The 13,548-nt window shown below is 49.7% G+C and overlaps 1 protein-coding gene across 1 annotated transcript in view; it reads left to right on the top strand.

Moving 5' to 3' along the window:
- The window catches only part of TLL2 (tolloid like 2), a 98,548-nt gene that overhangs the window by 61,552 nt on the left and 23,448 nt on the right, over positions 1–13,548 (top strand). Inside the window, exons 8-10 of the mRNA XM_087824154.1 lie at positions 1,055–1,179; positions 3,389–3,504; positions 8,625–8,727. Of these exons, the coding sequence (XP_087680280.1) occupies positions 1,055–1,179; positions 3,389–3,504; positions 8,625–8,727 (344 nt within the window). The remainder of the gene's footprint in view (positions 1–1,054; positions 1,180–3,388; positions 3,505–8,624; positions 8,728–13,548) is intronic.

The raw sequence follows: 13,548 nt of genomic DNA, 5'->3' as shown, positions 1-13,548 counted from the left end.
GTAACTGATGACTTTTGCTATGTGGTCAGATCTGAATTGGATTAAAGTGAGCAGGCAGACAGAATGGGGACAATTGTTTCCAGAAACTTGGTTAAGAAGGGAAGGAAATAAACAGGGTGGTGGCTGGAGAAGCAGCCTGGTCACGGGAAGCCCCCCTCCAGGAGAGGTCCCAAATCGGGGGTCTAGAAGCAGAGGGGCGGGCTCAGGCAGGGGGTACACCAGGCCCAAAGCATGGATGTGTGAATAGGGCCTGTACTCGGCTGGGCGTCCTAGTGTCCGCTTGTCTGTTTTGGTCATTTTGACTTTATTTTCGTGGGAGTAGAAGACATTAAAGTTAAAAGGGACTGCCATGACCATCTAGGCCAATCTCTTATTGTTCAGAGAAGTAAACTGAGGCTCAGAGAGTTGAAGGGACTCGTCCCAGCTCACTCGGGTGGCAGAGCCAGGCCTCACATAGAGATCTCTAAGCCAAGACTCTCTTGATTATCCCTAGTTCTCTGCGTTCATCTCACTTTCCATCTGATTACCCCTCTTGCCAGCGAGTCCCTCAAACTCCAATCCCCAATATTCATCAACTCATCTAGCACTTCCTGACCAGCCGCTGACAGTCTCACACTGTACTGGTTCCCATGTGCTCTCCGCAGCCTCTTCAAGACTCACCTATGCTCATTACTACCCATCGCACAACTCCAGGGGGCACCACTCACATTGTAGTCTCTCTGAATGGTGCTCCCCGCGGTTTTGCAGCGTGGTGGTCCTGGGCCCTGAACCTGTCATGGGCTTCATGGAAATGCTGAATATACATCAATAAGAAAGCCCTTAGGCCACTGGGCTAGGGCATATTTTTAAACTTGGCAGAGTCATTTTCCCATTGGAAAGGGGGCAGGCAGCTGATGAAATGGAATGCTCAAATGCCAGCGTGAGAGCAGGCCGGCGTGGGGAGGAATGCCGCTGGGGTTATGGGCAAGGAAATGAACACTGTAAATCCCAGCGGGGACGGCCTGACAGCCTGACTTTTCTTTCTCCTTTCTCTGGCTCCCTTTTCCTCCTGTAGAGGAGTTTTCTTAGACACCATCCTCCCCCGTCGAGACGACAATGGCGTCAGGCCAACCATTGGCCAGCGTGTGCGGCTCAGTCAGGGAGACATCGCTCAAGCCAGGAAGCTGTACAAATGCCCAGGTAACTGAACCCCGGGGCGTCCCAGGGCCCCCAGAGTGCCCCTGGAGCACGACTCAACTGCCCTTTGCAAACATCCCCCTTGGCTGGGAAAACAGTTCGGGGACCCTGCAGAGACTGCCCCTGGCGGCTGTGATTTCCAACGTGCTGCTGTTAGGAGGTGTGAGATGGTACAGGAGGCCCAAAGTGTGAAGTGATTGCTGGCAGTGAGGCGAATAGGGGGCCTCGGAGCCCGCAGCTTCTCTTGTGGGAAGATGCAGAACCCCGGCAAAGCCTGACGTTCAGAAGAGGAAGGAGGCACAGTAGGACCACAGTGCACCCCGTAACGGCAAAAGCGCCTCTTCTTTCCATGGGAGTGAGGGATGTGTTTTGGCAAAACAAGAGGCACGGCTTTTGCAGGAAGACAAAGGATGAAAGAGAATGCTTTTGGGAGGGTGGGGTCAGCTCCCCAAACACGGGAAGGTGGAGGCAGTCTCAGTGCTGTCGATGGTGGCTCTTCCAGAAGCCACAAGCTCTGAGCAGATGCTCACTTCTCTACCAGTTCAGAAGCCTGCTCCCCATGAATTTGCCCTCTTTTTTGCCTTTTGTCCCCTTGACTTCAGCATCATCACACCCCCTGCTGTCCTAGGGGTGAGCTCACATTGACCCCTTTAAGCTGCTGAACTTTAATACAAAGCATTGGTTACCACAGCCGTTTTACCACTGATGGGACAGAATGCATGTTAGCTTTTGGGGTGGAATAAGGAAACCCCATTATCAACAGGTCCTGTAACCTTTTTCAAGCCCCAGACCAGACACATGGGTTGATTTGACCATGGGACAGAATATTTGAAACAGGGGCCATCCTGGAATATCTGGCCATCACATCACCATCACGGGGCCTGCGAAGGGCCGAGTGAGGCTGTGCTCCATCACGAACCTCTAGGAAATACGTTCATCCAGCTATTAGTCATCTGGGGGCGCATTAAGGCTGCAGCACAGGACACATGTATCATGTAACCTTGCTGAATTGAAAGAGAAACCTTATAGCATTCCCTGGGAAATGCCATAGTATTTATTTAGTTATAATGTATTTGCCTCTTACTTCCCAAAAGGATTCGAGGCAGCTGGTAAATACCATGGAGCCATACAGTAACGTATCTGTTCCTGCAGAATGTTGATGATTATTCTGAAATAATTTCCATGGAACCCTCGGGGGTGGTGACTGCCAGGCCTAATCCTCCTGATGCCTGGCAGTTGTTCGGTAACATGATATTGAAGCCCTGATATCCAGGATTTCCTGAGGCCGAGGATGGGCTGCTCTCCAGCTATCCCTTCCTGCAGCTCCAAAGACTGCAGCTCCCAGGAGTTTCAAATAGTAGCTGAAAGCGAGAGTACTTACCTTGCAGAGTCTGAATTGCACTCAGGAAAATGTACATAAGGATGCTTCTTTCCCACATTTTGGGGATGGCCCTATAAGAGCAACCCAGTGCCTTTGTCTTTGGGTCTGAGTCCCTGGGACTTAAAGAAATATGAAACGTGCAGCCTCCAAGCTTCTTCATCCAGGTATGACGACAAATTAGGGAATTCATTCTCACATACATAACATAAGGACTAGGTTTTAGACTTATGGCCCAGCAACCCTCAAACATTCAAGGCCAGGATAGTCTCTTGTAGAGTGTTCCCGCTTCCCATGCCTCTGGTCATTTTTCGCTGTTTTCTTGACTATTTGGTAGCTCATTCAGAGGTGGGTAGCAGAAAAAGAAGAGGCGAGATTCAAACTAACAGCTGATAGGAGTCTCAAAGCATTTTTCATTTTTGCGTTACCTACGTGGGTTTTCATATCCTCTCTGCCACAGATATGTTTTTGGTAATTGTAAGGCTCTGCGTGTGGAGCACGGAGCTGATCCATTTCACTTAATGCAGATGATTTCATTAACCGTCATTAACCACCCATTTAACAGATAAGAAAACTAAGGCCACCACCACACAGCTGGCTGGAGAGCTGGGATTAAACCTAGCTCTAGGCCATGCTCTATCCTGAGAGCCTCAGAACCCCTGGGGTGTTCATTTTTGGTGCCCAGCCCTATTTTCACTTTTATTAGCCAGGAAGATGTCAGTCTAGGCTGTGGCTTGTAAAGGGGTACGTTTGCTCAGCAGCCCTGTAGAGGGCGCTCTGGGGCGGGGCGTGTGTGCATGTGCCTGAATCACGGTTGTCCTTTTACTTGTGCAGCGTGTGGGGAGACTCTGCAGGACACAACGGGGAACTTCTCTGCACCTGGTTTTCCAAATGGCTACCCTTCCTATTCCCACTGTGTCTGGAGGATATCGGTCACTCCAGGGGAAAAGGTAGGTGTGGGACCACCTCAGGAAATGGCGTAACACTCTTTGAGTCGGGTGATGTGTGAGGAGTTATAATTAATAGGAGTAACAACAGCTGTTATGTGGGGGGCACCCACTGTGCGCCAGGCGCGGCGCTAGCTTGCTTAATGTTATTTCCTTCTGGGCTTTTCAGCCAGCCTCCCTCATGCAGATGGAAGCCTATACGCTAAATGTCCACATGAGTTATAAATCAGGCTCACAGTTTGTAAAACAAAGTAGGTTCTATCCTTTTACCTTGATAAACACACCATCAGAATGCCCTGGAAGGCGAGGATCCAATGTAGAGTTTCTGGACACCTCAGAGTGCTGCATTGGCAGGTGACAATATGGGGAGAGCTAGCCACCAACCCACAGCTGGCCTCTCCTCCCAGCCCCAGTCCCGTCTCAGGAGCGTCCATGGTGACACCTCAGCCCACACTCCTGAGTACCCTTCACCCCTACCTTCCAAAGGGCCATTGCTTGGCCGCCCCTGCAGTGGAGGCAGACTGGCCAGGTGTGCTGTCTACCTGGGAGGATGGGTCCGGGGCAGAGGTCCTTGCAGGTCCTGGAAGTGGACTCGGGCCGTTTGGACAGGGGATTCCAGGGTTCTGGGCTCCGGTGTGAGGTCTAGAAGCTGGGCCAGCTCTGGGTGAGCATTTGCCTTTGGCCCTGAAGATCCCACGACTCTCGCGAGCTAAGCCCCGGGCAGGGGCCTCTTTTGCCCTTGTCCAGGGGGTATGTTCTCGTCGCTACTGCACATGCATTTCCTTAGACCCATTATGTGGACGTAGAATCTGAGGCTCCGACATTTTATAAATGACCCAGATTCACAGTAAGATATAGAACTGAGAACTGGGCTTCCACCGTTTGAAACTTGTGTTTTCTTCACGGCACCTCTCTGCAAATCCAGGGGATGGCAGGTTGTCTCAAACCAGATGCAGCTGTCTTTGAAATGTTTGCTCTGCCCCTTGGGTCTAGTTCCCTCCAGTCATACCTATTGTAGCTTGTCTCTCAAATCATGAGGCTGGTTTATTTGCCTGGGCACCTTCTAGACTCATTGAGGACAGAGACTGTTCACCTCCAGGGCCCCAGCACCCAACACAGCCCATGGCACAGAGTCACACAATAAGTATTTATTGAATGAACATGTGGATGGATGAGCAGCTGAGTGAAAAACCTGCAGCAGGTGGTGCAGTGGGAGGTGTTGGGATTTTTCAGGTGCCTATAGCCAACCTACAGGAATTCCTAATTCATAACTTTAAAAAAATGTTCCTTTAAATGTCAATTTAAACGTAGTGTGATAACTAGAGAGAAATAATGTCTAGGAACAATTGGGAGCATTTTCTGTGGACTGGGTACTGTTCTTAGCGTATTATGTAGATCCTCTTATTTAATCCCAACAGCTTTGTGTGATAGGTGCTGTTAACACACTCATTTTGCAGGTAAGGAAATGGACTTGCCCAAGGCTACTCAGTTTGTTTCAGAGTTGGGATCTGAGCCCAGGTAGTTTGACTCTGAGAATCTGGGTGCTTTACCATCATCCTATACTATTCCACAAAAGGGAGGGACAGGCTAAAAGACATTTGAACATGCATTCACACACACACACACACACACACACACACACACACACACACAACACCCATATGCACACACCCTTCCTCTGGCTCTAAGCATTTGACAGTGTGATTGTCATCTTGAGCCTGAGAGACTCTAGACCTGTCGGACTTGACTTGGGTGGTTGTGCCATCCCTGTGCCTGCAGGAGGGGGCAGTGGGAGGGAGGCAGGAAGGTGGAGGAGAGAGAGGAAGGGGCCTAGTAATCTCCAAATTGTTGAATTGCCCTGTGTAGCAGAGCCTCTGTGATATGTTTGAACTATGTGAGATTTCATCCAGCCTTAATTATTATTGCTAACTGGGGGCAGGGATAATACATATCATTGAGATTCCTGCACCAATTATTTCAATTTCTGCTTCACCCAACCTTCCCCAGAGCTGCCAGTAATTAGCAAACCTGATTGATTCGCGTTATGGCCTCCTGTTCATCACCTCTTCCCTGATGTTCTTTATGGCTCACTAACATACTTAAAGGAATTAGCCTGAATAATTATCCCATTCATTCGGATCATGAATGTGTTACCAAGGAATTTGTAATAACATTTCCTTCCTGAAATTTTAAAAAACAAAGGCTAAAGAACTGAATTGCAACCAGCTAGCGAGCATTCCGGGCCAGTCCACCTGAATGTGAGAGCACTGGAGGGGAATACGAAGGGAGCTGAAGACGCAATTTCTGTCTTCAGGGGACTTTGAATTTAGTTAGGGTCTCCCCTCACCCCTGGGGAGTCTGATTTAATTGAAGGAGAAGAATTTGCTTGGCACGAGTATTTTCCTTAAGCTTCTGAGGTCATTCTAATGTGCAAGTAGGGTTGAGAATCACTGGTCTAGTTTGAAAGAAGAGCAACATGTCACACACACACACACACACACACACACACACACTACAACACAGGAGCTGGCCTGTTACTTTCTGGTACCGACTCTTCATTCCCCAGGAGATCTCAGTGATTTGTGGGGGAAGGTGCTCCTTGTCCTGAGACCTGAGCATTAGGTGGGATTGTCCCAAGGTTGACGGGTGATCCCTCTTAACGCCAATCAAGACAGGCAGCCTGCGAAGAGCCCTTAATGCGCCTGGTTTGTGGCATACCAAGGGGACACTCGGTGCGGCTTGATTTTTAAAATTGCTATTTCCTTATTGGCTGTTATGTGCTGAGCATAGCACCGTACACTCTCTGTACAGTGTCTTGTGCAGTCCCCTCAACAACCCAGTGGCGTGCATGTTGTTTCATAGATGAGGAAACTAAAGGTCCAAGAGCACAAGTATTTTCCCGAGGTCCCAAAGCTAGTGAGTGGTGGAGCCAAGAAGAAATCCAGATCTACTAGACTCTAAAAACACCTGATGTGGAATCACTATGGGAAAGAGAAGGAGGGAGTTTCTAAGAGGGAAAGATCCTGTCCATCTGGGCAATCAGAGGACTCGGGGGGGGGGGGGGTTTGAGCTGGGCCTGGGGAGGGTTCCATTTGTGTGGATATATTTGGGTGCACTGGGAGATAAGGTCACCTGTTAGGGTGGGCACTGCAGGCTCTGGAAGGTAAGCAGTGAGTTTAATTTATGAGATGGGGCAGAGGGAGCCCCTGAAGTTTTCTGAGCAGAGGAGGGCTCTAGCAAACATGAGATAAAAGTACAAGATGGATCTAGAAGCCCTAGTGTGCGGAATGGACTTGGGCGCAGCGGGGAGGAGTTTGGGAGTCATCTCAGCGGGAGCAATGCAGGAAGGGCTGTGGGAGGGACAGAGAGACTGGCTTGGAGCAGGGGCTACGGACGTCTTGAAGGAAAGAGCCTGTCAGCATCAGGATGAACAACAGGGGCAAAGCAGAGATAACACCAAGGTGTTGCACCTGCGTGATTGGGGCCACGGAGTCACCTCCAGGTGGGGAAGCTGGAAGGGAAGTGCTTTGTTTTGAGGTAGCCTCACAGTTCATGGGGAGTGGAGAGGACAAGAGTCAGCAGAGGGGAGAGGCAGGGGAGAGAGGTCAGGCTAGTGTGGCAAAACCGGAGAGGAGAGGTTCAAAGCAGAGGAGGCCCTGAGAACAAAGACGAACACATAGCAGTCTGGTCTGTTTGGCCAACCTTTGACCTGCAGCCCTCCAGCCCGAATGTAAACGAAAGTGGGAGAATGAAGATGCTAGAGAGAGTTAACTGACTGAGAGAGGGTCCCCCCAAGTGGGAAAAGGAATAGGGTCAGGGGTGCAGGGGCTGGCGCGGGGCTGCCCTCAGCGGGACCCCGCAGAGCAAGAAGACCTGAGAAATGATGGAGCAGGACATGGACATGCTGAGCGGGGGCAGAGACACCGTGAGAGCTGGGCTGGACGAGCCCCGCCGCTCAGCGCAGGAGAAGGGGGGCACCCTTCGAAATGGGATTGGATGGTGAGGGGAGGGGGAAACCTGGGCCGGCGGAGCCCCGAGCCGGAAGGGTTGCAGTAGGGACCAGGGCCAGCTCAGGGGGCAGCATCTGTGCCCGCCCTGCAGCGCCACCCAGCCGCCTGTGCTGGGTGGGGACGGGCACCCACTGAGTGTCCTCAGGGCATCCAGAAGAACCGAAACCTTCCTTTCCCATCCAGCTGGATCCCCCACCTCCCAGCCTCTGCTGGCCTTTCGCCTTCTGCTCCCTCACTCCAGACACGCGCAGTGAACCAGGCTGGGGTCCGGCACAGCACAGGTCTCCAAACATGTCCTTGCCTTTGCTCGCGTCAGTCCCTCTCACCGAAATGCTTTCACCCTCCGTCTCTGCCCACGGAACTCTTGTTCCCTTAGGTTAAATGCCACCTCCTCTGAGAGGCCTTCTCCAGTGTCACTGGGCAGAACTCAGTTCTGTCCTTGGGGCTCCTCAACACCCTTTCTGTCCTTTGCTCTCTTTTCAGCGTTCATTCCATGCTGCTCTAATTGGCTTTATGCATCTGCCCTTCTCTCTTTGTCTGAACCCTGTCTTTCTGATCTTTCTGTCTCGAAAGGCACACAGTAGGTGGAATCAATGAATGAATGAATGAACGAATGAACTGTAGGGAAGCTATTAGACACACCACACCTCAGAAGAGTGAAGTCATGGCCGAGGGGACATGGATCGCAGAGGTGCTCAGATGCACTCAGGCTAACCCCAGACCCTTTAGAATGATTGATGATGTTATAAGATCTTTTCGTATCTCTGAACTTCATTGACCCCTTACCTCCTTCCAGATCCCCAGGCTCGATGCATCCTGGCCCGTCTTTAATGCATCTTGCTTTCTGTAAACCACCTAGTGACTTCAAAAGCTCAAGTTATTCCCCAGACAGAACCAAAGGACCCATCTCCTCTGTTTACCCCCCATCCTGCTTAAGGTTTATTATTTAATGTCACGAGGTTTCCTGTGAGTGTGTTTTCGAGGGGACACTCCTACTGTGGCCTGAGAGCTCTGTATGCTAACCGGTAACGTGAGAATGCTGGGTGTGAGATGAATCGTTCAGAACTCCTCAGGCTTTGTTGCCAAAACTTACTTTATGGTAACTCTTTACAGATCGTCTTAAACTTCACATCCATGGATTTGTTTAAAAGCCGCCTGTGCTGGTACGACTACGTGGAGGTCCGGGATGGTTATTGGAGGAAAGCCCCCCTTTTGGGTGAGTTGACCTAAGGAGGCCTGGAGAGAGGAGTGCTCGGCTGTTCCGTATGATGCTGTTAATGTTTGGAAGGGCCCATCCAGACATCAGTCACAGGAAGCTCTCAAGGGTCCGTGTCATTGTAAAACTCCGAACATTCCATTTGGCCACACATGTTAAAAGCTTTTAAAACTGTGAATACCCTTTGACCCAGCAACTCCACTTCTTGGAATTTATCCTGGGGAGCTAATTAAGGAAGTGCGCACAGCCCTAGCTTCAGGGATGGTCACAGGAGCAGGAAGAATTGAAGACATTTTACATGTTCAACAGTCGGGGTTAGCTGAGTAAATTATGATTCATCCCTTCAGTGGAAAACTATCCAGCCATTAAAAATAAAGTTGGAGATGACTATTGACACAGAAAGGTGTTCCTTTACATTGTTATACAAGAAAAGATGTGACAAAATAGAATGGGCAGGAGGATTCCATTCTCACAAAAATACACTTCTAAGTCTATTACGCAGGCACTGCGAGTTCAGATGCCTCCAGGAACAAGAAGTACATGAGTGAGGTGGGATTGGTGTAGTAAAACAAGGCGTGGAGGGGAGTGTGGCCAAGTGAACAATGGGTATCCTGACCAAAGATACTTAAATCGTTGTGTGGGCTGAATTCACCTGGAAGAAACCATCCTGTGACCTACAATATAAATATCAAGTAGAATTATAAATACAAATAAATTGTACGCAGTGGTTCCTTCAGGATGATGGAGTATTTTTTAAAATTTATTCTGTTGTTCCTGGTTTAGCTCTATTTTCTAATTTTTCTTTGATGAGCATGCATTATTTTGGAGAGATGAACAGTGCACAAACTCACACATGAAAAGGCAGCTTGGACCTTTGAGTGAGAGGCAGTGAGCAAGGGGCATAAAGAGAGAGGTCAATTCACACAGGATTGGTGAGCTCTCTCACGGGTGACCAGGGAAGATTAATGTCATAAGGAGGACCAATGGCTTTGGTGCCCAAGGGGTGGGCATGAGGACTCTCCCAGGAATGGCAACCGTGGTGGAGGCTGAGAAGCAGATTCACAAGGAGCTGGATGGAAGGGTCTTAGCTGAGCGTGGGCTGTCCTCTTTACAGAGTGGTCTGTAGGGCGGGTTTCCGGTCTGTAAGTCTAAGTTCTCAGTGAGAATTTGGTCCTTGGCATATGCTCACGTGGGCAGAAAGGCTACCTTGTGCTGTGAATAGCCTGAGAGTGAGCTGCTGTGGGGACAACTGACTAAGGATGGAGGCAGAAGAGAACTACGTTGGGGAGTTTCACAGCCAGGCCGAGCCCATCATCATGTCAGATTCTAGGGTAAATCAGAAGACACGGAGCCGGAGGCTCTGGCTGGACCCAGTGGGGCCTGGCAGATACTAGGCTTCCGTATGACCAAGGGGTCTCAGCCAGGTCAGCTACCATCTGGAATAGCACACAAGCCCCCTCTGCCCAGAGGGTCATGGGTTTAAATTCTTAGAGGTACAAAAGGTATGAATTTGTATCCATGGTGCTCTAGAAAGGAGCCAAGGTAGGCTCTGAGTGGGGTACCAGCTTACCAACGCAATGAGGAATCAGGTAGCAGTCCATGTAAGCAAGCCAAGAAAGTGATCCCTGCGCATGCATAGAGCCATGTGTGCACTGCAGGACGAATGGTTAAGCCACCTGATGGCAGATTGGGGCTCTCGGCCCTGGATTTCTGCCTCCTGTCTAAAGTGAGCAGATGTGAAGTGTGCTAGTCGTGAGAGGGAGGCACAGCTTTACACGTTGTACTGACTGATGTGGCAAAACAACGGAAGACAGAGGTTCCTAAACCACCAGCATCAGCTGGGAAGATTCCCTAGGAGCTGGGTCAGGGAACACTCCCACTTACCTACAAATGTACGTACTCACGAGCTTGTCTAGTACCAAGTACGCCGAATGCATTTGGTATTAGTTTATAATTAAAATACTAAAAGGAGGAGTTACATGAGAACACAGAATCACAGGCTCGTCAGCCTGGCAGGGACCTTAGAGTCAGTTCCCCCGCACCTTCACAGGACAACCACACTCCCCAAGTGTGGACCAACTCTCTAAGGCCACACGGCCTGCTAAGGGCTGAGGTCAGACCAGAATGTACATGTCCTGGTGATGGGGAGAGGCTGAATCTGAGAAGGGTCTCCCCTTAGGATTGCTAGATAAAACGCACGATTCATTGTTTATCTGAAATTCAGATTTAACTGGGCTTCCTGTATTTTTGTTTGCTAAATCTGGCAACCCTATACTCCCCCAGGAGTGTGATGGACTTAAAGGGCTCAGGAGGAGGAAGCGCTCTGTTACTTAGGTTCCCCAGAGAGGCCCAGGCTCCTTCCCGAACGGGCACGGCAGAGGGATCTCCAGCCACCCCCTTTCCTTGAAACGAGAGTTTTCTCACTGCAGACCCTGGTATCTCTGGCTACACTTTCACAGATGAGATGGGGCTTTTGCTGTTCGTTGTTGTTGGTGAAAGTTTGTTTTGTTTTGGGTTTTTTTGGCTTATATTTTACACACTTGTGCAGTATGTGTGTGTGTGTGTGTGTGCGCGCGCGTCGCAGCCAAGGCATGGCCCGGTGCCTGCAACCACCCTTCATTCACAGGAGTCCTCCTTTGCCAACTATTTGGCCCACTCTGATGTTTCCAAATGCAGTGGTTAGTGAACTTTTGTGTTTGGAACAAGTGCATTGTGTGGGCCGAGCTGGTCCCTGGGAGGGGTCAGTGCCATGAAATCTGCCGGGAGGAGGCAGGTCAATGCCCCTTTGGCAGGAGGGAGAGCGGATTAAGGCGAATTGTGAAAGTATGCATCTCGCTCTGAAGAACCGTGCACTGCATATTTTCCCAGGGCAGTGTGTGAAAATCCAGGCATAATGGGCGCATAACTTTTTATGAATGAACCCTTTATGACTCCCCACGGAGCCTACTTGTCGTGTCTTCATCTGCATTTCCTCTCTTGATATCCTTATTAAACCCCTCCTCCAAAGCCAGGAACCCGATTTTCATTTAGGAATTGGACACCTTTCCTCTAGTCCAATTTCTCCCCAGCCTGTTAAGTCTCCTTGGAAGGAGGCTGTTTGGGACCTGGGTTTTCACAGTGTGATTAAAGGGAAATGTAAGTAGATTGAGAACATTTCACGGCTGGTTAAAGATATCAAATTGGTTTTTCAGTTTCAGGGGTCACTTATGAGATTGCACCTAAAGGAGGGGGGGAAGGTGGCCGCATGGAGAACTCGTCCAGTGATCTGAAATGCCCTCCTGTTAATTGGATTCCCCTCCCTTATTTCTGCAGAGGAGTGACTGGAACAAAGTACTTTTGTATGCAGAACTGTCCTTGAGTATTCTCTGCCACACAATGCGCACAAAAGCCCTTTCTCCCCCTTCTCCTGAAGTGGGGAGGGAAGTTCAGAAAGGCCAGGCTGGCCAATCAGTGTCGCGTGGCCCCACTGCCGGGCTCCCTGGGCAGGGGCGGCCTCCCAAATGAGCAGAAACCAGTGGAACAGCCGAGCCTGGCGTTGCCACAGACTTGCTTCATGGTGGAGACTCTGATCTTCATTCCCATGTGTGCTTCCAAACTGGAAAGTGGGAATGTTATTTACATCCTCAGAGCAGACTTGATGTCTGTTGATCCAGAAATGTCCAGTGTTCAGAACTGCACCTTAAACCGAGAAGTTCTTTTTGATGGTGGTGGTGGTGGTGATGGTGGTGATAGTGAAAATGGTCTGACCGATGATGAAGGTCAAGATCTCAGACTGCCACGGTTCAAATCCTGTGTTCACTTACAACTTTGAGTGTAACTCAACTCAAATTCTTCAACCCTTAGTTTTCTCATAAACGAGATTAATGATAGTACCTAATTCAGGGGGTAGGAGGATTCAATTAGCTAATCTATGTAACGTGCTTAGGACAGTGTCTGCTATAAACATGCTCAATCAAAAGGGGGTTTTATTAGTACCATTATGGTGAAGATGAGAATGTTGAGACATCAGTCCAGGGACATTGTTAGGGGTTCTAGTTAAGAACTACAGGTGATCTGGGGAGAGGAGTTACTTAGAAGTAATTTGTAATTTACTTTACAGAGTCTGGCTCTGCCAAGGCAGTAAAATACACCTTGGTCTGCAACTCCTACCTCCTCCGGAGGACTCACAGAGATGGCTTGTCCTCTGGCCCTGCCGTGGGTGTTTTATCATGTCCGGGTGGGTTCTTAGGCAGCAAGACAGTGGCAATCCCTCTCTCCTTTGGAAACAGTCCCCAGCGGCTGTGACAGCTGGGGCTTTAAAAGGAGAATTTGGCCTGACACTTGGGCTGGGCTGAGAAGGAATTCCCTGTGAACCAGCATTGCCCAAGTGAGGCTCAGCAGCTCCATCCCCTCGCTGGTAAGCAATACTTCCCCACGCTTGCATATTGTTTTCCAAGAACTAATTGACACTAATTGGCCATGCCAGAGGAACCATTATCGAAAATTTATAGGCTTCTCACGGATTTTTCCTCACTGAATTCTTGGCAGCAGTCTCAGCTCATCTCGCTTAATATTAAGCTCACCAAATCCAAAAGGCTGCAGGTGGCCAGAATCGGAAGGAAGCAGAGGGAGATTAGCAGCCTCTACCCCCGTGTCTCCCCGAGGAATGTATGCCCCAGTTGGCCACTAGGAAGTAATTCCTCCCCCATCTTTACTCCCCCATTTCTCAGAAAGGCAAAGCAGAGTTACAGCTTCAAGGGGCTGAGTCAGTACTTAACATGGTGCTGGCAATAAGAGAGTGCTCACTAAGTATGGACTTCAAAAATATATATATTGAGATAT

This window comes from Miniopterus natalensis, chromosome 14, assembly GCF_054644295.1.
Source record: "Miniopterus natalensis isolate mMinNat1 chromosome 14, mMinNat1.hap1, whole genome shotgun sequence".
Classification (NCBI taxonomy): Eukaryota; Metazoa; Chordata; class Mammalia; order Chiroptera; family Miniopteridae; genus Miniopterus; species Miniopterus natalensis.
The sequence above is the reverse complement of the archived record's forward strand: the minus strand, read 5'-3'. Positions and strand labels throughout refer to the sequence as shown.